Here is a 19,787-nt window from a genome sequence, read left to right on the forward strand (position 1 = left end):
GTAAAGGGACCCCTGACCGTTAGGTCCAGTCATGACCAACTCTGGGGTTGCGGTGCTCATCTCGCGTTATTAGCCGAGGGAGCCGGCGTACAGCTTCCAGGTCATGTGGCCAGCATGACAAAGCCGCTTCTGGCGAACCAGAGCAGCACACGGAAACGCTGTTTACCTTCCCGCTGCAGCTGTACCTATTTATCTACTTGCACTTCGACGTGCTTTCGAACTGCTAGGTTGGCAGGAGCTGGGACCGAGCAACGGGAGCCCACCCCGTTGCGAGGATTCGAACCGCCGACCTTCTGATCGGCAAGCCCTAAGCTCTGTGGTTTAACCCACAGCACCACCCGTGTCCATTTTATATCTTAGACCTTATAATTCTCATAACAGTGACACAACCAGGGCTTTTTTAGGTGGAACTGACAGGAACTCAGTTCTGGCACCTCTCAGGTGGGTGCCATTGCCATTCTAAGAGAATGAGGGAGGTGCTCTTGCTGAGTCCCGGCACCTCTTTTTCTAGAAAAATAGCATTGGACACAACTATAGTACTTTAGTCTACACATCTCTCCACTTTAGTTTTCCCAGTGTTACCTCATGATTGCTGTCCGTTAACTGGAGAATAAGTGTTGGAGCAGTAGTCTCACTAAAGATCATAGCCCAAGAACCTGATTATGATAATTCCAGCACATGTGTATGGAATTCATAGAATCATAGAGTTGGAAGAGACCACAAGGGCCATCCAGTCCAACCCCCTCCAGCAATTGTAATTTCTACTCTTCATTAAGCTAGCCATAAAGGAATCAGATGTGATCCTGTTACAATATTTTTTGTTTTTGTACTACAGTATGGTGTTAATGTTCTGTAGCTGTGGCAGCATTCAGACAGGTGTTTATTGCAGAATCTTTGCTGCTCATGCAGGCAAGACCTATTCTGCAAGATCCACAGGATGTCATTGGCATCAAAATGCCAGGCTGCTCGCCCCCCCCCCCGCACCCTCATTTAATCAGGATTTACCCTTTCCGTGGGAAATCCAGTGAGTTTTTTTTTTAAAAAAAACCATTGCAAGCAACCTGTTTGTGATATCTGAATAACCCATTCGCAGTATTAAACGCCCGGGGGGGGGGGAATGTTTTTAGTGCCAAGTAAAAGATGGATGGCAATGTTTGCTCGCTGCCTGGGGTGAGTAAAGGTGATCTCGGACCAAGCAGACTGCGGACTAAAGAGCCCTTGACGTATGTGTTGGCTTGGGAGAAACCAGCTGAGGTCAGAGTCATCAGGTCCACATTGGGTCTCATCCAGGTTAGCAGTACACAGGACCAGATTTGGGCAGGCCACCAGCTATGCACCCCATTCATTTAGTTTATGAAGTCCAAATGATGTGTTTTCTTGTTTGCCTATGAGTGGAGCAGGGCCGCATTTATCCATTTATTTGCTTCAGGCTTTCACTGTCTCGTGATAGCTCTTTCTCTGTCTTTACACACACACACACACACACACACACACACACACACCGTAAAATAGTTTCCTTTTATGTACCACCTCAAGTTCTGCTGTGCCATTCCCTGTGCCTCAAAACCAAGTCGTCGTCCCCCCCCCGCCGCCCCCCCGCCACACACGCATTACAGGCAGAGACAGATGGGAAGGTAAATTGCTGTCCTCAGCTCCTGGATCAGATTAGCCTCCTCCAGGTCTTTGGGACAGCTGGGCTCTGTAAAACAGCGATGTGTGTGTAATTCTGATATGTAACTTTAGAGCAGGGCAGCTAAATATAAGAGATGAGGGCCCAGTGAAGATATAAGCAACAGGCTTCTGCAGGGCTCCTTTCTCCACCAAATAGTGGAAAATTATCATCAATAAGACAAATGTGCAGGCAAATCCACTCTAAAGCATCCATGTCAGAGGGCCATCCAACCTCTGCTTAAAAACCTTCATTCATTTTGTTTACAAACCATCTTTCCTCCAAGGAGCTCAAGGTGGTGTACCTTGTGGGATTTCCCCCTCTCCACTCTATTCTCACAACAGGCCTGTGAAGTAGGCTGGTCTAAGAGATAGTGAATGGCCTGAGGCTGCCCGCAGAAGTTCACATGGCTGAGTGGGGATTCGAACCCATGTCTATGCCAGGTCCTAGTCCAACACTCTAGCAACTACACCACGCTGGCTCTCTATAAACACGAACATTCCTTCGAATGTTGAATTGCCCTGGTTAATCGCAGTAAAAAAAAAGGTAAAGGGACCCCTGGCAAACCAGAGCAGCACACGGAAACGCCGTTTACCTTCCCACTGTAGCGGTTCCTATTTATCTACTTGCATTTTGATGTGCTTTCGAACTGCTAGGTTGGCAGGTTAATCACAGTATTCCCCTTTAAAAACTGGTCCCTAAACTAAACCAACCGGGACAGAAATGTGAATGCAATTGTATGACACCTGAATTAAAAGCAAGAGAAACCACAAAGCAAAATTCTAAATGACCGAATCAGACCATTGGTCCATCTAGCTGAGTACTGTCTGCATTGACTGGCAGTAGCTCTCCGGGGTTTGAAGCAAGGGCTCTCTCCTAGCACAACCCTGGAGAGGCTGGGGATTGAACCTGGGACTTTCAGCTTGCAAGGCGGATGCACTGCCACCAAGCTACGGACCTTCCACTCTGCCACTGCAGGACAGGCCTTCCTCCCCTTGGCGGGAGTAGGAGTCCCGCAACATCTGAAAGGGCACAGGTTTCCCATCCCTGCTCTGAAGCAAAGGTAGGTAGCCTGTAACCCCCCAGAGATAATGGTTGATAGGGCCGGGTCTCCCATGTGGCAATGTGAAGTGACTGTCTCAGGTGGCAGGATCCACAGGGGCAGCAGATCTAGCCTGCTGTGGCACGATCCTTGGAGGCCAGATCTTCTGCCTCCTCGGCAGTGCCGCCCTCTTGGTGAATAGGACCTGGTGCTTCTTTCATCCAACCCCTGGGGAAAAAATGATGAGGGCTGCCCTCTGGGTCTTTCTGGGCTCTGTACCCAATACTTCCCCCACTGTGACAGCCTTTGATTTCCAGTTCAACCATCGGGCAAAGTTGATCCTCTTCCCCTTGGTCCCAGTGGGGATCTTCACTCACCCCTTCTTCCCTGGTTGTGTGGGCAGAGGGGGGGGATCAGGGGAATATGGGAGTTGGTAGTCCAGCAACCTCTGGAGAGCTACAGATCACTCACGCTTGGTGCCCCAAGAAAAGGAAAATGGAAGCCCCTTTTGCAGAGGGAGGAAATCTTTGGTAAGCTTTAGCCACAGCCCTACCACTGACCTATCCCTTGGCTATCTGTTGAATGTGAGCAACTTCGGAAGTCCTCAGTTATATCTCAAGTGGCAGAGAGCCAATTGCACTTGCAGAACTTCAGCCCTCCTCTAAGAAAAGCCACCCTACTCCTTCCTCGCTCCACAAGGGTCCTCCTATGCCGCTCAGCTGCACCGCCAAGGCATTTAGGGGGTGAAATATCATCCCGACGCTTGGGAAGTTGTTAAACTGAGTAGACTGGAGAGGAGGAACAGCTTGTATTTAAACAGCCATCAGAGACTTCCAGGGCTTATCCGAGGTGTCAGCTTGCAGCCCTGGAACAACACGAGTATACTTTTGTATTGGGCCATGTAATCTTGGAAGAGCCGTCACAGTTCTCAAGCGACAGCCCAGGGCTATCTCAGGAGAAGTTGTCTATTAGGGCTAGTGGGGCACTGCCCCACCAACCTCAGTCTGCCCTTAGCTGCTCCACACCTGCCTTCTTAGTCGCCGTAATAGGAGGAAGATGGAGGCAAAAATTAGAATTAGTTGGCCCTGCCTGTGATTGGCTTTGGTGCCACCTACTTACTGCTGGCCTCCCCGTCTTCCATCCTACCAGTCTCAGCAACTAGGTTAGTTATCTATTTGGAATGATCCAGTAGACAGTTGCTTTCCTCAACAAAACAGGCTCGCTTGCAACCTGATAACTAAAAAAACAACAGAGCAGGCCAGTGCCTCTTCTATAAGTCCACAAGGGAAGTCCAACAGTTGTTCTGTCAGGAACTCCCAGAGCCCTTTTATGTAGCCTTAGGAACTGTTGCCTCTGCAAGCATCTAGTGCAGGCATGGCCAAACCTAGCCCTTCAGATGTTTTAGGACTACAGTTCCCATCACCCCTGGCCACTGGTCCTGTTAGCTAGGGATGATAGGAGTTGTAGTCCCAAAACACCTGGAGGGCCAAGTTTGGCCATGCCTGGTCTAGTGCCATAGGAAGCCTTACCGTATATACCTTGACCAGGACCAGTGGTTGAGTGAGCTCCGCCTCCTCCAGAGGAACCAGCTGGCTGTTAAAGGGCCCCCCTGCCTTATTCAGCAGTCTTTAGTTCCTGCAGGGTTGGGAATCAGAGGATGGTAAGCCTGTGTCTTCCTGTTGGGGTGATTCGGAAGGCAGCCCTGGTAGCTCTTCCCCCAGGGACAACGGCACCAGAGACTTGCCGTCTTCTGAGCTTGCTGCGTGGTATCTGGGTTCTAGAACTGTGGAGCTGGATGGGACCCCAAGGATCATCTAGTCCAACCCCCTGCGATGCCATGTCAGAGGCAAGGAGGGCTAAGGGAACGGGGAAGATATCCAAGGGCGGACCAGGTCAGAAGAACGGATATTATGAGGGGCTGAGTACTGTACATGCCTATCTCTAAACTGGGCTAATGGAAATTGAGGTCCAAAAAACATATCAGGTTGTGGAAGGCTGTAGTATGGAAAGTGCTTCTGTAGGTTGCAGTCCACTAAATCAGATCCACTGAGTGTGGTGGTGCCTATTGCTAAACAGTCTGTTGCACCAAAAATCCAAAGACATGGATGGGGAACCTGTCCCCCCCCCAATCTGCAAATGTTGTTGGACCCCAGTTCCCCTCACCTCCAGCAAGCATGACGAATGCGCAGGGGTGATGAAGTCCAGCAACCCCTGGAGGGCCACAGATGTTCCTAATCCCCGCAAAAGTCTTGAAGCATCATTCCAAATATTTTAAGACAAATCATGGTTTAAGGTTCAAGGTGTTACTATTAGCATACAAATCCATTCACAGCTTGGGGCCAGTTTACCCCCCAAGATCACCTTACCCCGTATGTGCTCACTGGACTGCTTCAATTGGCGGAATTGGCACTGTTACGGGCGCCACATAATATAGGTCCAGTATCTGTAAGAAATCAACCTTTCCATGTGGCAGCACCTATACTTTGGAACTCCCTGCCTGTTTATATCAGGCAGGAAGTGCCTTCACCGTACTCAGATATGTAAAATGCTGGTGTGGTTTTTTTAAAAGAAAAAAAATCCTTCCAGTAGCACCTTAGAGACCAACTAGGTTTGTCATAGGTAGTTAACCTCTAAGGTGCTACTGGAAAGAATTTTTTAAATTTTTTGTTTCGACTACGTCAGACCAACACAGCTACCTAAGGGGTAAAGGGGACCCCTGACCATTAGGTCCAGTCGTGACCGACTCTGGGGTTGCGCGCTCATCTCGCATTATTGGCCGAGGGAGCCGGCGTATAGCTTCCAGGTCATGTGGCCAGCATGACAAAGCCGCTTCTGGCAAACCAGAGCAGCACATGGAAACGCCGTTTACCTTCCCGCTGTAGCGGTTCCTATTTATCTACTTGCATTTTGACGTGCTTTCGAACTGCTAGGTTGGCAGGAGCTGGGACCAAGCAACGGGAGCTCACCCCGTCACAGGGATTCGAACCGCCGACCTTCTGATCAGCAAGCCCTAGGCTCAGTGGTTTACCCACAGCGCCACCTGTTATGGAATCTTTTCTTATGAAATAAATAACCAATTTTGCTACCAGAGCAGGCAGGAGTTGGGTACCTGTGGGCTTCCAGGTTTTGTCAGGCTGCAGCACTTGTCCTCACCAATCAACATCTGACCAATGATCAGCAATGGGTGGTGATGGTGGAAGTAATTTAATTACACCCAGAGGGCCACAGGTTCCCCACCTCTACTTAAGGGTGCCACACAAGGATTTATTTTTATTTTCGCTACTTTTACTTCTGAATAAGCACGTGTATGGGCTCGCAGCCTCTGAGCGCGTGCAGAGGGAACCTCTGAGCATGTACGGAGTGCAATTTCCTTCCCTCTATTCCTCATACATTTCCAGGAGTCTGTTGGGCGGCGCGGGGGTAGGAACAACTAGAGACGATGAGACTTGCAGGCGCGTAACGCTTTCGTAGAACTCTCGCCTCAAGAGCAGAAGGGAAAAAGGCGACGCGGCCCCTTTAAATCCCGGCAAGCTCCCGCGCCGCCCCGCCTCCTGTCTGCTTCGCGCACCCGCATGCGCAGTAAGAATTAGAGTTCAGCTACGCCGCCAGGCTCTCCCCGAGACCGGAAGTTGTTGCGCAGGCGGCCGGGGATAAACCGGAAGTGGCGGGAACGGCTGTTGCCCGGGGACCCGGAGAAGAGAGTCGCGGAGCCGCTTGCAGGTGAGTGAAAAGGAAGTGGACGGGCGCTGCGGCGATTCCCGCCTCGGTCCACGGCACAAAGAGGCTGGTTGAGCCCCGGAACCTCCCCCCCCCGGCCAGGAGAGCACAGGGCTCCTGAGCATGTGCAGAGGACAATTCTTTCACTGCAGCACCACGGGCTGTTTAGCACGCGAGTGTTGCTGTTTAATGCGAGGTAGGTCCGGGCTGAGAGGAGATGACTGGCCCAAGGTCACCAAGCGAGCCTTTTTAAAAGCCCATTTCCCTGCGCAGCGCTAGAGGTGAAAGGAAGGTTCTTCGCGCACATCCGGTGCCACTTGCCTGTCAGACTTTGAATTTATATGTTAGATATATTAGGAACTGCCTCGAACCAGATCAGGTTATTTATCCCTTTAGCTGAGTGTTTTATAGTTCCGCCAACAGTGGCTCTCTGAAGTCTTTAGCACAGAGGGTCTTTCCTTTCCTGTTGTTGGATATCTTTTTTTATATAAGTGGGGATATTTAAATAGTTGCAAATATTAGGTGCGGGAGATGTGGGTGTGGGTGTCAAAGGGTGAGTCAGTCACAACTTGAGCGCAACTTGCAGCAATGTGGTATAAAAACGTAAGGGCCATACTGGGTCAAGCCGACAGCATCCTGTTCTCAGAGAAGCCAACCAGATGCCAAGGCATGGGTTCGAGCCCCACATTGGGCAAAGGACTCCTGCGTTGCAGGAGGCTGGATTAGATGACCCTCGTGGTCCCTTCCAGCTCTATGACTATGCACGTTCTGCCGGATGTCCTGCTTGACTGGTGGTACTTAGGGGTTGCATATGTTACGGGGTGTGTGTGTGTCCTGAAGTACAAGTCACAGCTTGAACACAACTCACAGCAGGTGAGAGCCTTGCTGGATCAGGTGAAAGGGGACTCATCTGGTTCTAGCATCCCGTTTTTACACTGGCCCAAAGTGCAATAGCACTCTGCCCACCTGCGATTCACAGCTGCTGGTATGCAGAGGAGAGGCGTTTACTGCCTCTGATAGATAGCCATCGAGAATAGAAGCCTTATCCTCCATGAATTTGTTGAATGGTCTTTTAAAGCTGTCCAAGTTCGTGACCGTCGCTACATCCTGTGGCAGCTAATTTCACAGATGAATTAGATGCTGTGTGAAGGAGGACTTCCTTTTTGTCTGTCCTGAATCTTCCAACTGTTCAGCTTCCCGGGTTCTAGTTTTTTTTTAGTCTTGTGCATGCTTAAAACTTAATAGCTTTATTTAGTAGAGCGCACTTTGTTGGAACCTAGGTGAAGTGTTGTCCTCATTTGAAAGATGTAGGGGTATTGGGCTAGGAAGAGGGAGACCTGGGTTCATATCCCCCATTAATGTTGTTGTGTGATCTTGGTCCAAGCATACATACTCAGGCTCACCTATCTCACAAGAGATGGGAGAACCCTTATGTTATCTTGAGCTTCTTCGAGAAATGGCTGAATATTTTGTTGGCATCCGTCTGTCTTGGGAGACAATGGAGGAGTGTGCCTTTGTGGGTGAAGTCGAAACTATTGGAAGGTTACAGTGCCTGTTGTGGCAGTAGAGATTGATAAGGGAGAGACATGTTTTGTTGCAGTTGGGGCAGATGACAATTAAAACGAATTTATTTATCTTGCTTGGCCTTCTGAGGAGCACAGGTTGCAGATTTCCCCTTCTATTTTATCTTCACAACAACCCTGTGAGGGAGATTAGGTTGATAATGTGGCCCAAGGTCATCTAGTGATCTTCATGGCGGATGTTGCTCCTCTGTGCTGCTCCTTTCAGCTGGAGATGCTTCCAGGGACCTTCTATGCTTTCACCTCATTCCATTTTTATTTTTTATATTCCATCCTTCCACCAATTAGCCAAGGGCCCTTTTGCTCCCCTCCCCATTCTTGCCTTTCAATATCCCTGTGAAGTAGTTTAGGCTGGGAGGGATGGGGAGTGAATCAAGGTCACCCAGTGAACTTCCTGGCTAAGTGGGGATTTTGAACCCAGGTCTCTCAGGCACTTTAATTGTGACACCACACAGGTTCTAAGCTTCTCTCTCTACAGGACACAATCCTTATGTGCCTGGTGTTTAACCCCACCCAAATGGCATCATTGGCTTCAAGACAGGAAACAAACAAACAAACAAAAGTCAATCAATCAAACAAACAAACAGACAGACAGCAGGGCTTTCAAACCAGACCTCTGCAGTCAAAAGCCAGCTTGTCATTCTCCTGCCCATTGCTCATTAGATTGTGAGCTGGGCTGTTTGTTTATGCCGAATGAACAGCCCCTGGTTTCTCCGCAACCTGATTTTTTTGCAGACATTTGTGGCTGCCTTTCTCTTTGGGATCTGAAGAGCAATGGGGAACACAAGCAGTGAGCGGGCCGGTGTGGAGCGTCAAGGGAGCCACAAGACACCTCGGAGAGATAGCGGAGGAACAAAGGATGGAGACCGGCCGAAGATCTTGATGGACAGCCCTGAAGACGCTGACATGTTCCACACTGAGGAAATAAAGGTATGTGACCTCAGGCGTTTGCCCTCATTTGCTGGGAAACCCGAGCAAAAGGGTTCATGCTGCCATTTTGAAGGATGTGAGACGGGCGCCAGTTTACTCTTGCAGAAGCTCCAACAGCCAGTTGGTTATTCTCTTTTTAGAGAGGGGAAATCGGCCATTGGGTTACGTGAAGCGTTAGTACCACTCAGAACAGCCCCACTGAAAGTAATAGACATAGCTAACTTGGATCTGATAATTTCAGTGGGTCTCCTCCAAGTCAGACCTAGGCAAATGCTGAGTCATTTGAATGTCTGTTTCCTCCTCCTTCACCCTCTGCTAGGAGGTCAGATAATGGTATGTAATAATAAAATAATAATAATAATTTATTATTTATACCCCGCCCATCTGGCCGGGTTCCCCCAGCCACTCTGGGCGGCTTCCAACAAAATATTAAAATACAGAAATCCATCAAACATTAAAAGCTTCCCTAAACAGGGCTGCCTTGAGATGCCTTCTAAAGGTCTGGTAATTGTTGTTCCCTTTGGTGGGAGGGCATTCCACAGGGTGTGGATGTAGGCCCAATGGAGCAAAAAAATATTATTTATGTATGCAACCACGGCTGCACGGATGCTATTGGCCCAGAGATGGAAAGATGATAAAGCCCCGACCAGAGAAGAATGGCAGATTAAGTTGGTGGATTGTGCCGAAATGGCAAAAATGACCGGAAGAATCAGAAAGATTTTAATAAGGAATGGGGAAAATTTATAAGTTATGGGTAAGATTTTGGGAGTGCCTGGAGAAAGGAAAGGAAGAAGTGGACCCTAAATGACCCACCCCTAAGCCACTTAAACTAAAACAGATTGCGGAACTGAATTTTTACCGAGACTTGGCCATTACACCGCATATTCTTCCCTCCCTGTCCCACGCAGCTTGGCAAGGAAAAAGAAGAATTCCTGGCCTGGCAGCATGACGTCGAGGTGAATGATAAGGCTCCTACACAAGCTCGGCCAACCGTTTTCCGCTGGACTGGAGGAGGCAAAGAGGTCTTTCTGTCTGGCTCTTTTAACAACTGGAGCAAACTTCCACTGACACGGAGGTGAGCATCTTTGTGGCTTGGTCTGGGCTACCTTCATTTGCTGTCTTAGTGTGGAGGCCCAATATGTTTAAAAGGGTATCTACGGTGTCTATCCTTACTGCAATTTCCTACAAGAGCAGGAAAGGCGAAGGATGTGGGGTTGAATTTTTGCTCACAAAACATTTTGTCTCTATGTACCCCACCCGCACTCTAGTTGTTATGAATGGGAAGAAGACATTGTTGGTATATTTTTATCCTGTTCTCCGTAGAGCTCAGCGGAATGCTTACAGTCCCTCACTCTTTACCTGAGCTGGATGCGGCTGAGGGGAGCCGTAGTCCAAAACTTCTGGAGGGCGCCAGGTTGGCGAAGGCTGTTTCAGTTTGCTTAGCTGGGTTGAAATGATGTTTCTGGACCCAGTGAAAGGCATTCTCAAGAATACCTTTGAAACATCGTCCCTTGCCATTTCTGCAATCTGCCATCTTTGCAGAAGCTCCAGAGCAACTTCAGGCATTCCCAAGGGGCTGAGCTTCGCGCCATGCTCAAATACTGTTGGTGAAGCCAATGCTCATTTTCAAGAGCGGCTCACCCTTATGGCCATGGGGAGCCAGTCTTGCAACAAAACATCGCTGCAAATCCCCAGCTTCTAAGCAAGAGCGACCTGCAGTCGCACTCACAGACAGCTGTTGGGGTTTTGCTTTGGGTGGGCAGGACGGTACTGTCTGTTTCATTCCAGTATATTGGGGTGGGTTGTCTACCGAATGGGAAAAGGCAAAAATTGTCCTGATTGGATCTCTCTTCAGATTCAAACTCTTTTTTATTATTATTTAGCTGATTCGCTTTTTAGGGTAAAGGATTAATTGTACCCCCTCCCTCTCTCATTCATAGCCACAATAACTTTGTAGCCATTCTCGATCTCCCAGAAGGCGAACACCAATACAAGTTTTATGTGGATGGTCAATGGACACATGATCCTGCAGAGGTAACATTGCCTTTTTCATTCGTCTTACTTGGCCATCATGAAGGGCTGGCTCATGCATCCATGCCTCCGCCTTCTTTAATTTCTCCGTGATTGGTGGCTGGCAGCTGAACATGTGAAATGCCGGGTGCATTGGAAAGCGTGTTGTTTTTAGGTACGATAGTTCACATCAAAGGTGGTGGCCCATTTACACACGTAGGCCATCACTTGACGTTGCAGCAAACCAATTTTGACAACTGACTTCTTTCTGTAATGAACCAGTGGGGCACCAGCCGTTGGTCAGACACTCAGCCGAAGACTTCTCCTTTTTTAAAAAAAATCCTCCTACATCCTTCCCATGGGAAGGCCTGAGATTCGTTCTGCAGGGCCTAGGTCTATGGCCCTCCAGATGTTGCTGACATCATCCCTGTCCATTGGCCACAGACTGGGGCTGATGGGAGCTGGAGCCCAACAATCTGGAGGTTCCCAAAAGCTGAGGGGTGGAGCCTATTCTAGGGATGCAAAGTAGAGCTTTGCTGGTTTCTATTCTGTTCCTCCTCCTCTTCCTTCTCCAATCTCTTCCCATGAGGCACCCCAAAGCGATTTACAAGCTGCCCCTTGGTTTTCATCCTAGCCTGTAGTAACCAGCCAGCTGGGGACTGTCAACAATGTCATTCAGGTGAAGAAAACAGACTTTGAAGTATTTGATGCTTTAATGGTGGACTCCCAGAAGTGCTCAGATGTATCTGGTAGGTATCTTGGTGTCGTGCTTCTCCATGATTGGGGGTCCTGTGTTGCCTTGCTCCAGGGTTTAGTGGCTAGCTGTGCACTACAGTGGTGCCTCGACTTACGAATTTAATCCGTTCCGAAGGCACCTTCGTAGGTCAAAAAATCCGTAAGTCGAAAAATACCATTGGAAACGCAATTTCACATAGGAATGCATTGGAAATGGAAAAATTCGTAAGTCGGAGCAACCCTATCTAAAAATTCGTAAGTCGAAAAATCCCTATCTAAAACCGCCGCGGTTTCCTTTCGGATGTCGAAACATTCGTAAGCGCGCGGCCATTACCCCCATTCGTAAGTCGAAAAATTCTGTTGTTGAGTCGTTCGTAAGTCGAGGTACCACTGTATTTGTGTCCTGGCAGTGGGGATGGTCTGAATGCAGTTTTAACCCTGGAGGACTTTGTTCCTCCCAGCACATTATTGAGAGTGTCAGTAACCACACGGAAGGTGGTTTTTGAGCAGACATTGTGCACTTAAGCGTCTCAAACAGTTTTTCACCAAGGACTCCCAAGTAAGCTTAGCAGTCGTGATCCTTATGGATCAAAGAACGGAAAGCACCAGGTAGGAATAAATGGACATTTCTCACAGTGGAGGGATGTAAAAAGTGTCCTCTTCACCGGAATTGGTATTGGGGCCTGTGCTTTTTAAACTTGACCTGGCGTTAGGTGTGAGCAGCGAGGTAGCGAAGTTTGCTGATGGTACCAAATTGTCCAGGGTGGTAAGAACAGCATCACCATTCAGAATTAAAGGCTTCGCCCGAATGTTGTTCTGCTGTCTTAGAATATCCCGTGGATGAGCTAGAAGAAATAATCTAGCTATGCAGATGTTGATCAGTTACTTTCTGAATCTTGTAACTGTTTTCAACACCGAGTTTTAAATTGTCGTAGCCCTCCCTGGGGCCTGGTGGTGAAGGATGGGGCAGTAAATTCAACAATGATAGTAATTTTTGTTGTTGTTGAAAATGGCATTGCAGGGAGTACCGATCTCTCTCAAATGGGCAAACAGGCAGTAAAGTTTGCTAAACGGCATTCAGTAGTAAAGTGTAGAAATCAAGTAAGTAAACCTTTGGGGATTCAAGACTACGGCTGAAATGGGAAGTTGTTTAGAAGTGCTTTCCCCCAAATAGACCCAAGGTTAACCCTACGTGCCTCCCCTCTCTCCCCGCTACTCTCCCTGAGCAGAGCTGTCGAGTTCACCCCCCGGACCCTACCACCAGGAACCCTACATCTGTAAGCCGGAAGAGCGCTTTAAGTCCCCCCCTATTCTCCCTCCGCACCTCCTGCAGGTTATCCTAAACAAAGACACTGGGATTTCGGTGAGTAGAGAAACGTGAAGATAGAAGCAAGCCCCCGCTTTCCCCCCCCCCCCAAATCAAATTCACTGTGTAAGCTGATGTGTCCTTGGGGCAGTTTTTATGTGGGGATTCTCCATTTGAAAACAGAGGGTGCGCAGTGAGACTGCGCCACTGAAACTCAGAATTGTTTGAATTGACCTGGGGAGGGGGGGGGTTATTGGTTTCTTTTGTTCTTATGTGTTTTTATCTTGTATTTTTATGCTGTGAACTGCCCTCAGATTTACATATGAAGGGGGATGGTATACAAATACACGGTAACTATTATTAGTAATAATAAGCCTTGCCCCACCTTGCATCCTGTTTTCTTAATAAACTGGTCATGCTTGGGTTTGCATTTCAGAAGCTTCCACAGGAATGGAAAAATTCTCTTTCATGCTACAAAAAATATATATGTATTTGGTAGGTGTACAAGAGTCCTCTGGTGGCCCCTAGTGGCTTTCCTGATTTTGCATTCAAAGTTCTAAATAGGGCTAGGCGACATAGTGTCCGAAAGCGGTTTGAAGTCCATATTGGGATATCGGTTTCATAATTTTTGACCTGGCAATGTATCGCAAATCTTGATGTGTGTGCGCACGCTATGCACAAATCACAATGTGGGGGAAACCAGGGAACCAGCCAATGTTTTCCTTGATTCCTGCAGCCCATTAACTCTGCTCCACTGCCTCGTGCTGGGAGCAGGCAAATCACAAGAGCAGGCGCCGGCAAAAATCACGATGCGGGGAAGCCAGCCATTGCCTCTACATAGCGCTATCCTTATTTCAGATATTGTGATATACTGGTGATATACCAAGGGAGACTCCCAAGAGCCGGGTACACAGCCCCAGAGGGCTGCATTTGGCTCCCAAGCACTCTACCTGATTTAGGACTAGGGCTGGGCAATACTTGGTTTTCAGCAGAATATCACAATGCTGAAAACCAGATATTGCCCAGCCCTAGTCCTAAATCAGGTAGAGTGCTTGGGAGCCAAATGCAGCCCTCTGGGGCTGTGCACCTGGCTCTTGGGGGTCTCCCTTGGCCACACCCTCTCCTTAAGCTGCACCTCTCTCCCCAAACCACACCTTCACTGACCCTTCTCTGCCCTTTCCTCAGAAGCCTATGCCTGGCTGGAATGTGTCTGTGAACTGCGACAGTGCCTCTTACTTGGCTGGGTGGAAACGACAGTGGTGCAGAAACCTGCCCCTTGCGTGTTGCTGGCATGTAGCGATGCTCCACTCACTTGACTTTGGCGCCACCTGCAACGGCCATGTGGCCCCTGGCAGGCTCCTCAAGAGGGAGCGTGGCCCTTGAGCTGGAAATGGGTTCCCCAGCCGTATCCCGAACTACTCTCCTTTGTTGCCCCTCTTTAGTGCGATCCTGCCCTGCTTCCCGAGCCGAATCACGTCATGCTGAATCACCTCTATGCCCTTTCCATCAAGGTAAGAAGGCGGCTTAAGTCGTTACTGTCTGCCTGCGTTTAGACAGCTCCGTCTTCTGATCTCCCTCTCTTCACAAATCTCTCCTAGGACGGGGTCATGGTGCTCAGCGCTACCCACCGTTACAAGAAGAAATATGTCACTACGCTGCTGTATAAACCCATATGAAAGCACTGCTGGGTGCCCGGGCGGATGGAGCAGTGGAGGGAACAAACGAGAAGTGTATGCTCTTTGAAACAGTAGCGGACTTGCTGTTGAATCGTAACGCATATATATACATATATGTATATTTTTAAAAAGAGCCCAAATTTGCCTCGCTCTTTCTCTCCCCCTCCTGCTGTGAATGTTCTTTAGCCCCACAAGCAGGTACCCACTTGTGCTGCCAATCAAGGCCGTGGGTTTTTGAGGGGGTTCGTTCCCCTGTAACATTGCGGGGATGGGGGGCGGGAATCTATGAAGACGCACAAGCTGCCAAGGGCATTTAGTTTGCAGTTAATACAAACGAATTTTTGAACTGGGCACCTGGAATGAATGGACACCTTCAACCGTCCAAAGTCCCCAAAGTGGCTTTGCTTTTTTTCGTACAGCAATATGTGTAAGAGGAGGTGTTTCCCTTCTGTAGCAATCTGGGCATACCCTTATAAATAACTTATTTTTTGTTCTCCTCCGTCCATGCCCTCCCTGGTCACCTCTTGTAACCTGGGCGCTACTTGCCAGGCTCCAGATCACTGGCAAAGGCAGCCAACTCTGCTTACTTTCCAGCAGAAAATGCTTGGCACATCTTTCAGTTTACTGCAGCTGGACTGATGGCTTTAGGTTGGTGGTTTCGCTGTCCAGTGGCAGCAGGATGTTACGAAGAGGCTAGAAGAGTCGGACACTGCTGTGAAGCTTCGGGACCAACCCTTTCTGGGTCCTACAAGCCTCCTCTTCCCCCCTTTTACCGCCAACTGATTGGATAGCTTTCTCAGAAATGTGGCTCCTTTCTTTCCAAAGATTAGAACTCCCAAGCAATATTGCTGGCCCTGCTCTAGGGTTGCGAGGGGAGGTGGGCTTTGCACCCCAGGCCTTCACGTCCCTACGCTAAGGAATCAGGATGCTTCTCCTCTCAAACAGCTGTAGCCTCCCCTTGTTTGTGGAAGGAGGCTTGTCAAGGGGCTATCCCTCCCATAAAAGATAAGCTGCCTGCTTGTCCCCCCCCCAAAAAAAGTCTAATTAATGTGTTGTCACACCAAGGTGCCTGCACTCCCTAGCCTAGGGTTGCCAAACTCAGTAGTGGACAGGACTTCTGTGCCTTTAATTGCCCTGTTCTCTTTTGAGTCTGGAAACCTTAGAGAGAAACCAGCAGACCCTTTGCTTGGAAATTAAACAAAATGGTCTGCTGGTTTCTCTTTAAGGTTTCCAGACTCAAAAGAGAGCAGGGCAATCAAAGGCACATAAGAAGTCCTGTCCACTATTGAGTCTGGCAACCCTACCCTAGCCTGTTGTGGCACCAGCTTGTGCCTTCTTAGCCAAGTGGCCCTGCGTGGTTTTTTTCCTTCTGATTCCTTACCGATCTTTTGAGGCCACCAGGCAGTTTTAATGCTTTGAGTAGTAGCTGAAACTGACATGTAGCTAGAACAGGGGCTGGCTAACCTGTGGCTCCTCCAGGGGTCTTTGGGCTGCAACCGCCTTCATCCCTAACCTCGTCTGACCAGCAGTTTCGGACAGATGGGAGCTGGACGGCTCCAAGCTCCCATCCCTGCTCTTAACCACCGTTGAGAACAGTATTTCACATCTGCTTTTTTAAAAAATCTTTTGTTTGCGCTGTTTTATTGGTTCTCTTCAGTTTTTTAAATAAAATAAATTTACATACTGAAGAGCGAGCCTTTCCTTTGCACCTTTCTCGAAAGGAACACAGGTTAATTTCCTGACATTATGGCAAAGATTGGAACTCATACTGTCACCTGTGACCAGTTGCAATATGTGAGAGATGCCTGTTGGGTAGGGCAAGACAAAGGTCCGGGGTCACGGTGGTTATATGGTCAGGTTTACAGAGTGCTGGAGGTCAACAAAAAGATTGTCTCGCAGTGGAACTAAGTTAGCTACACTACAGGCAAATGTAATGGTCACTATATAGTTGTCTCTCAACCTGTGATCCCTCTTGTTTCAGGGCGGGTAAGTTATTTCAGCCTGAGGGCCACATGCCAGTGGTAGGTGGGGCCAGAGGCAAAAATTGGGTAGAGCGACAAATGTAAATGCTACCTTTGTACAGTAGGCTAGTTTCTACTCAAACAGCCCTCTCTAATCTCCATCAAGCAAGGGAGGGACATTATCAGCGTTCAAGGACAAACTGGAGGGCAAACTGGACAGGTCTGGAGGAGGCTGCATTTGGCTCCCGTCTAAGGTTCCCCACCCTCTGCTCTAGTTATTTTCACTATGATGAGGAAGATGAGCTAATCGAAAAGATCAGACTCTTGGACCAGGCAGGCAAAGAAGCAAATGTCCAGGGTCATGCAGATTGGGGCAAAACAAATTCCTAACTACACATATGTGCTTGTAGTGACTGACCAAGAAGAGAGTTCTGGAGGCTATAACTGATAGCTTGGTGGATGAGGCCAGAGGTCTATCAAGTCCAACATCCTGTTCCCTGGCTGCAAAGTCCACAAGCGGGAACTGAGGACAACACAGCAACCTCTCTCCACTTGCAATTCCCTGTAACTAGCATTCGGAACCATACCAACTCTTGACAGTGGAGACTATATCTGTTATGGCTCATGTAACAATGGCAAATCCTCGAATTTGTCTAGTCCTCTTTTGGAGTCAATTAAGAACGTAAATTCAACCATGCTGGATCAGGTTAACCATTAAGGGCTGATAAAGAATTGAAGTCCGATATCTGCAGGGCCGCATGTTCCCCACCCCTGCGTCAAAGGTCTAAAGCGATATTTAATTAGGACAAATTAAGAAGTCATAATGAGCAAGCTTTTCACATTAAAACTTCTCTGCTGGGTTAAGCAACCATGCATAAACAGCTCTTGCAGAGGCTGAATCACCATACCTAATAACATTTATCTCATATAAATAGACACACACACCCTTTTTCTTACATAATCCCAAGCTCTTCTGAACTATTTACTGCTCCCCCTATTTTTAAAAACATTTTTAAATTAATAAACCAAATATTGCACATCAGTGTGATATTTTCGCCCTAATAAATGGCATTAGATTCGCTGCATTTGAAATCCTTCCCAAGACTATGAATGAAATCTTCCCCACCTGCAATTTTTGATGACTATAAAACTGGGGAGATAAGGGAAGCAAGTGGCCAGTTTTAGGTTAAGGGGATAAGTCTGCTGGACGGCAACTCCCAACTCCAGCCAGCTCTACACACAGCTAGCACAACTCGCTGCCCTTGACATTTCATTGTTGCAGACCACACCCACTAGCAGGAAGCACAGCTGTGTTCACCAGGAGTTGAGCAACAGCACCAAGTGTATTCTCAGAAAGTTCCCTGTTAGCTTCAGAGCCGTGGGGCGGTAGATAAGAGCCCCCCCCCCCGTTGGAACAGCCTTCCCCAAACTGGGTCCCTCTCATCTGTGCCCTAGTCAGTTTAGCCGGTGGTCAGCAGTGGTGGGAGATGTAATCTAACCATTTGTGGAAGGCTGTGGTAGGTCATTTGGAATGGAAGAATGACTGCTATGATGCAGTACGGTCATGTAAAATTCAGTTGCCCCAGAAACTCAGCTTCCCAGTTCTGGCCCTGACAGCTTCAAATATGGAAGTGTGTGGGGCGGGGGCTTTGCAGATGAGATCTCAGAAGTCAGATGAGTAACTGAAGATGTGCAACGCTTGGGGGGGCAGACCTTCAAACCCTGCATACTCCTCCCCACCATGAGCAAAATGCAGAATTATGCACAACTAGAGATGATGGACAAAGGGTGGGCAGCCCACTAAGTGCGGGAGAGCAGAGGAAAGAGAATGCTTGCTTTGTTTAGTTCACCAGCAGTCCTCCCCCCCCCAAAGAAACACAGTTTGATTATGAATCTTATCGACAGGACTGAAACAGTGAGTCTTAAATAAGTATATTTATGTGCACATTGAAAGAAAAATAAAGGAACATTTGTAAACAAGCTTGCAGTTCATTTATACATTCAAGATTAGGCACAACAGAAGTCAAAGCAGTTTGATTTTTTTTTTGTTTATGCGGAGCATCACTATGAGCTATATGGAGACCAAAAGGTGGTGGGTTAAGGTGGTGGTTGGGGGCGGGGTGGGCATCGCTTACTGGTAACCTACCCACAGCAGGCTGGGAAAAGGTTAGGTGTACAACTCATCAGGAAACACACTTCAGTTCCTGTAAAGCCGATAGTATTAGACACACACGATCCCTGTAGAAGAATACATCAGACCCTGTATAAACTGGCTTCGTTTAAAAATAGAAGTATTTACATTATAGTCTGAACTTGCATTCTCTCTTGCCAAGCGTTACTTGTTTTGAGATGTACAGTCTGAATTAACATGGGGAATAAGTTGTTGCTGGGGGTTTTTTATTAAAAAAAACAACAACCACCTTGAAGCTGTAGGGGTGTTGTTGCTAGGAAGAGGGCAAGGAACTATTCCCCCTTTGTTGTTTTAGGATGGTGCTTATGGGAAGCCATTGGCTTGTGTGTATCTGCCGGCACCGCTGACCAGCTCAATGTTTAAAAATGGCTTCCTAATGAGGACGGGATAGCTTACTCCAAGACTGAAGATGGAGAGCTGGAAGTTTAGCAATTACTGCTGCTGCGTTCTAGGAGGCCTGGCAGCTTTTATCCTGCAGTAATGGAGAGGGTTGGGACGCTCAGCTCATCCCTGTGACTTCAGGTAACAACCATGGAAGCCAAGCACTTGCAGAGTAACTTCTGACAATTTATTTACAGTCTTGCTACTTGAAATATTAATAATGCCATCTTTCTGCCTGACGGGATGGCAGACAAGTGAAAGTTCATATATATATATTTTTTAAAAAAATCCCCCCCCCCCTTTTAAAAGGCAGTGGTGAGTTATAAAGGCTCTGGGAGACAATGATGGAAGATATGCTCTCCCACCTGCCTTAGATGCTGCTGCTCCTGTAGGAAGGAAAAGGTCACTGCACCATGCCAGTCAAGAGTGAATTTTGTTTTTATTTGATTATTGTTAACAACAAGTTCAATACTTTTCCAGGTGGAGTGTGAGTTGGTCCTGTTGTTTCTTTACCTTTTCTGCAACCATTAAAAGGTAGTGACGACAAATTCTATATTGTAGTTATGCTTGAGAACTTCATTGACGCTAA

General features: G+C 48.0%; 1 protein-coding gene across 2 annotated transcripts; it reads left to right on the top strand.

Moving 5' to 3' along the window:
• Positions 1-6,309: 6,309 nt before the first annotated feature.
• PRKAB1 (protein kinase AMP-activated non-catalytic subunit beta 1) lies at positions 6,310-18,492 on the top strand. Of its 2 annotated transcripts, none has more exons than XM_035098520.2 (8): positions 6,310-6,431; positions 8,744-8,938; positions 9,847-10,013; positions 10,879-10,972; positions 11,583-11,697; positions 12,913-13,046; positions 14,432-14,500; positions 14,588-18,492. In XM_035098520.2, the coding sequence occupies exons 2-8, from the start codon at positions 8,783-8,785 to the stop codon at positions 14,663-14,665; spliced, it is 813 nt and encodes a 270-aa protein (XP_034954411.1). In that variant the 5' UTR covers positions 6,310-6,431; positions 8,744-8,782; the 3' UTR covers positions 14,666-18,492. The 2 variants fall into 2 exon arrangements, with proteins under 2 accessions (XP_034954411.1, XP_034954412.1); XM_035098521.2 differs by lacking the exon at positions 6,310-6,431 and adding an exon at positions 6,442-6,624.
• Positions 18,493-19,787: the final 1,295 nt, after the last annotated feature.

This window comes from Zootoca vivipara, chromosome 17 (genome assembly GCF_963506605.1).
Source record: "Zootoca vivipara chromosome 17, rZooViv1.1, whole genome shotgun sequence".
NCBI lineage: Eukaryota > Metazoa > Chordata > Lepidosauria > Squamata > Lacertidae > Zootoca > Zootoca vivipara.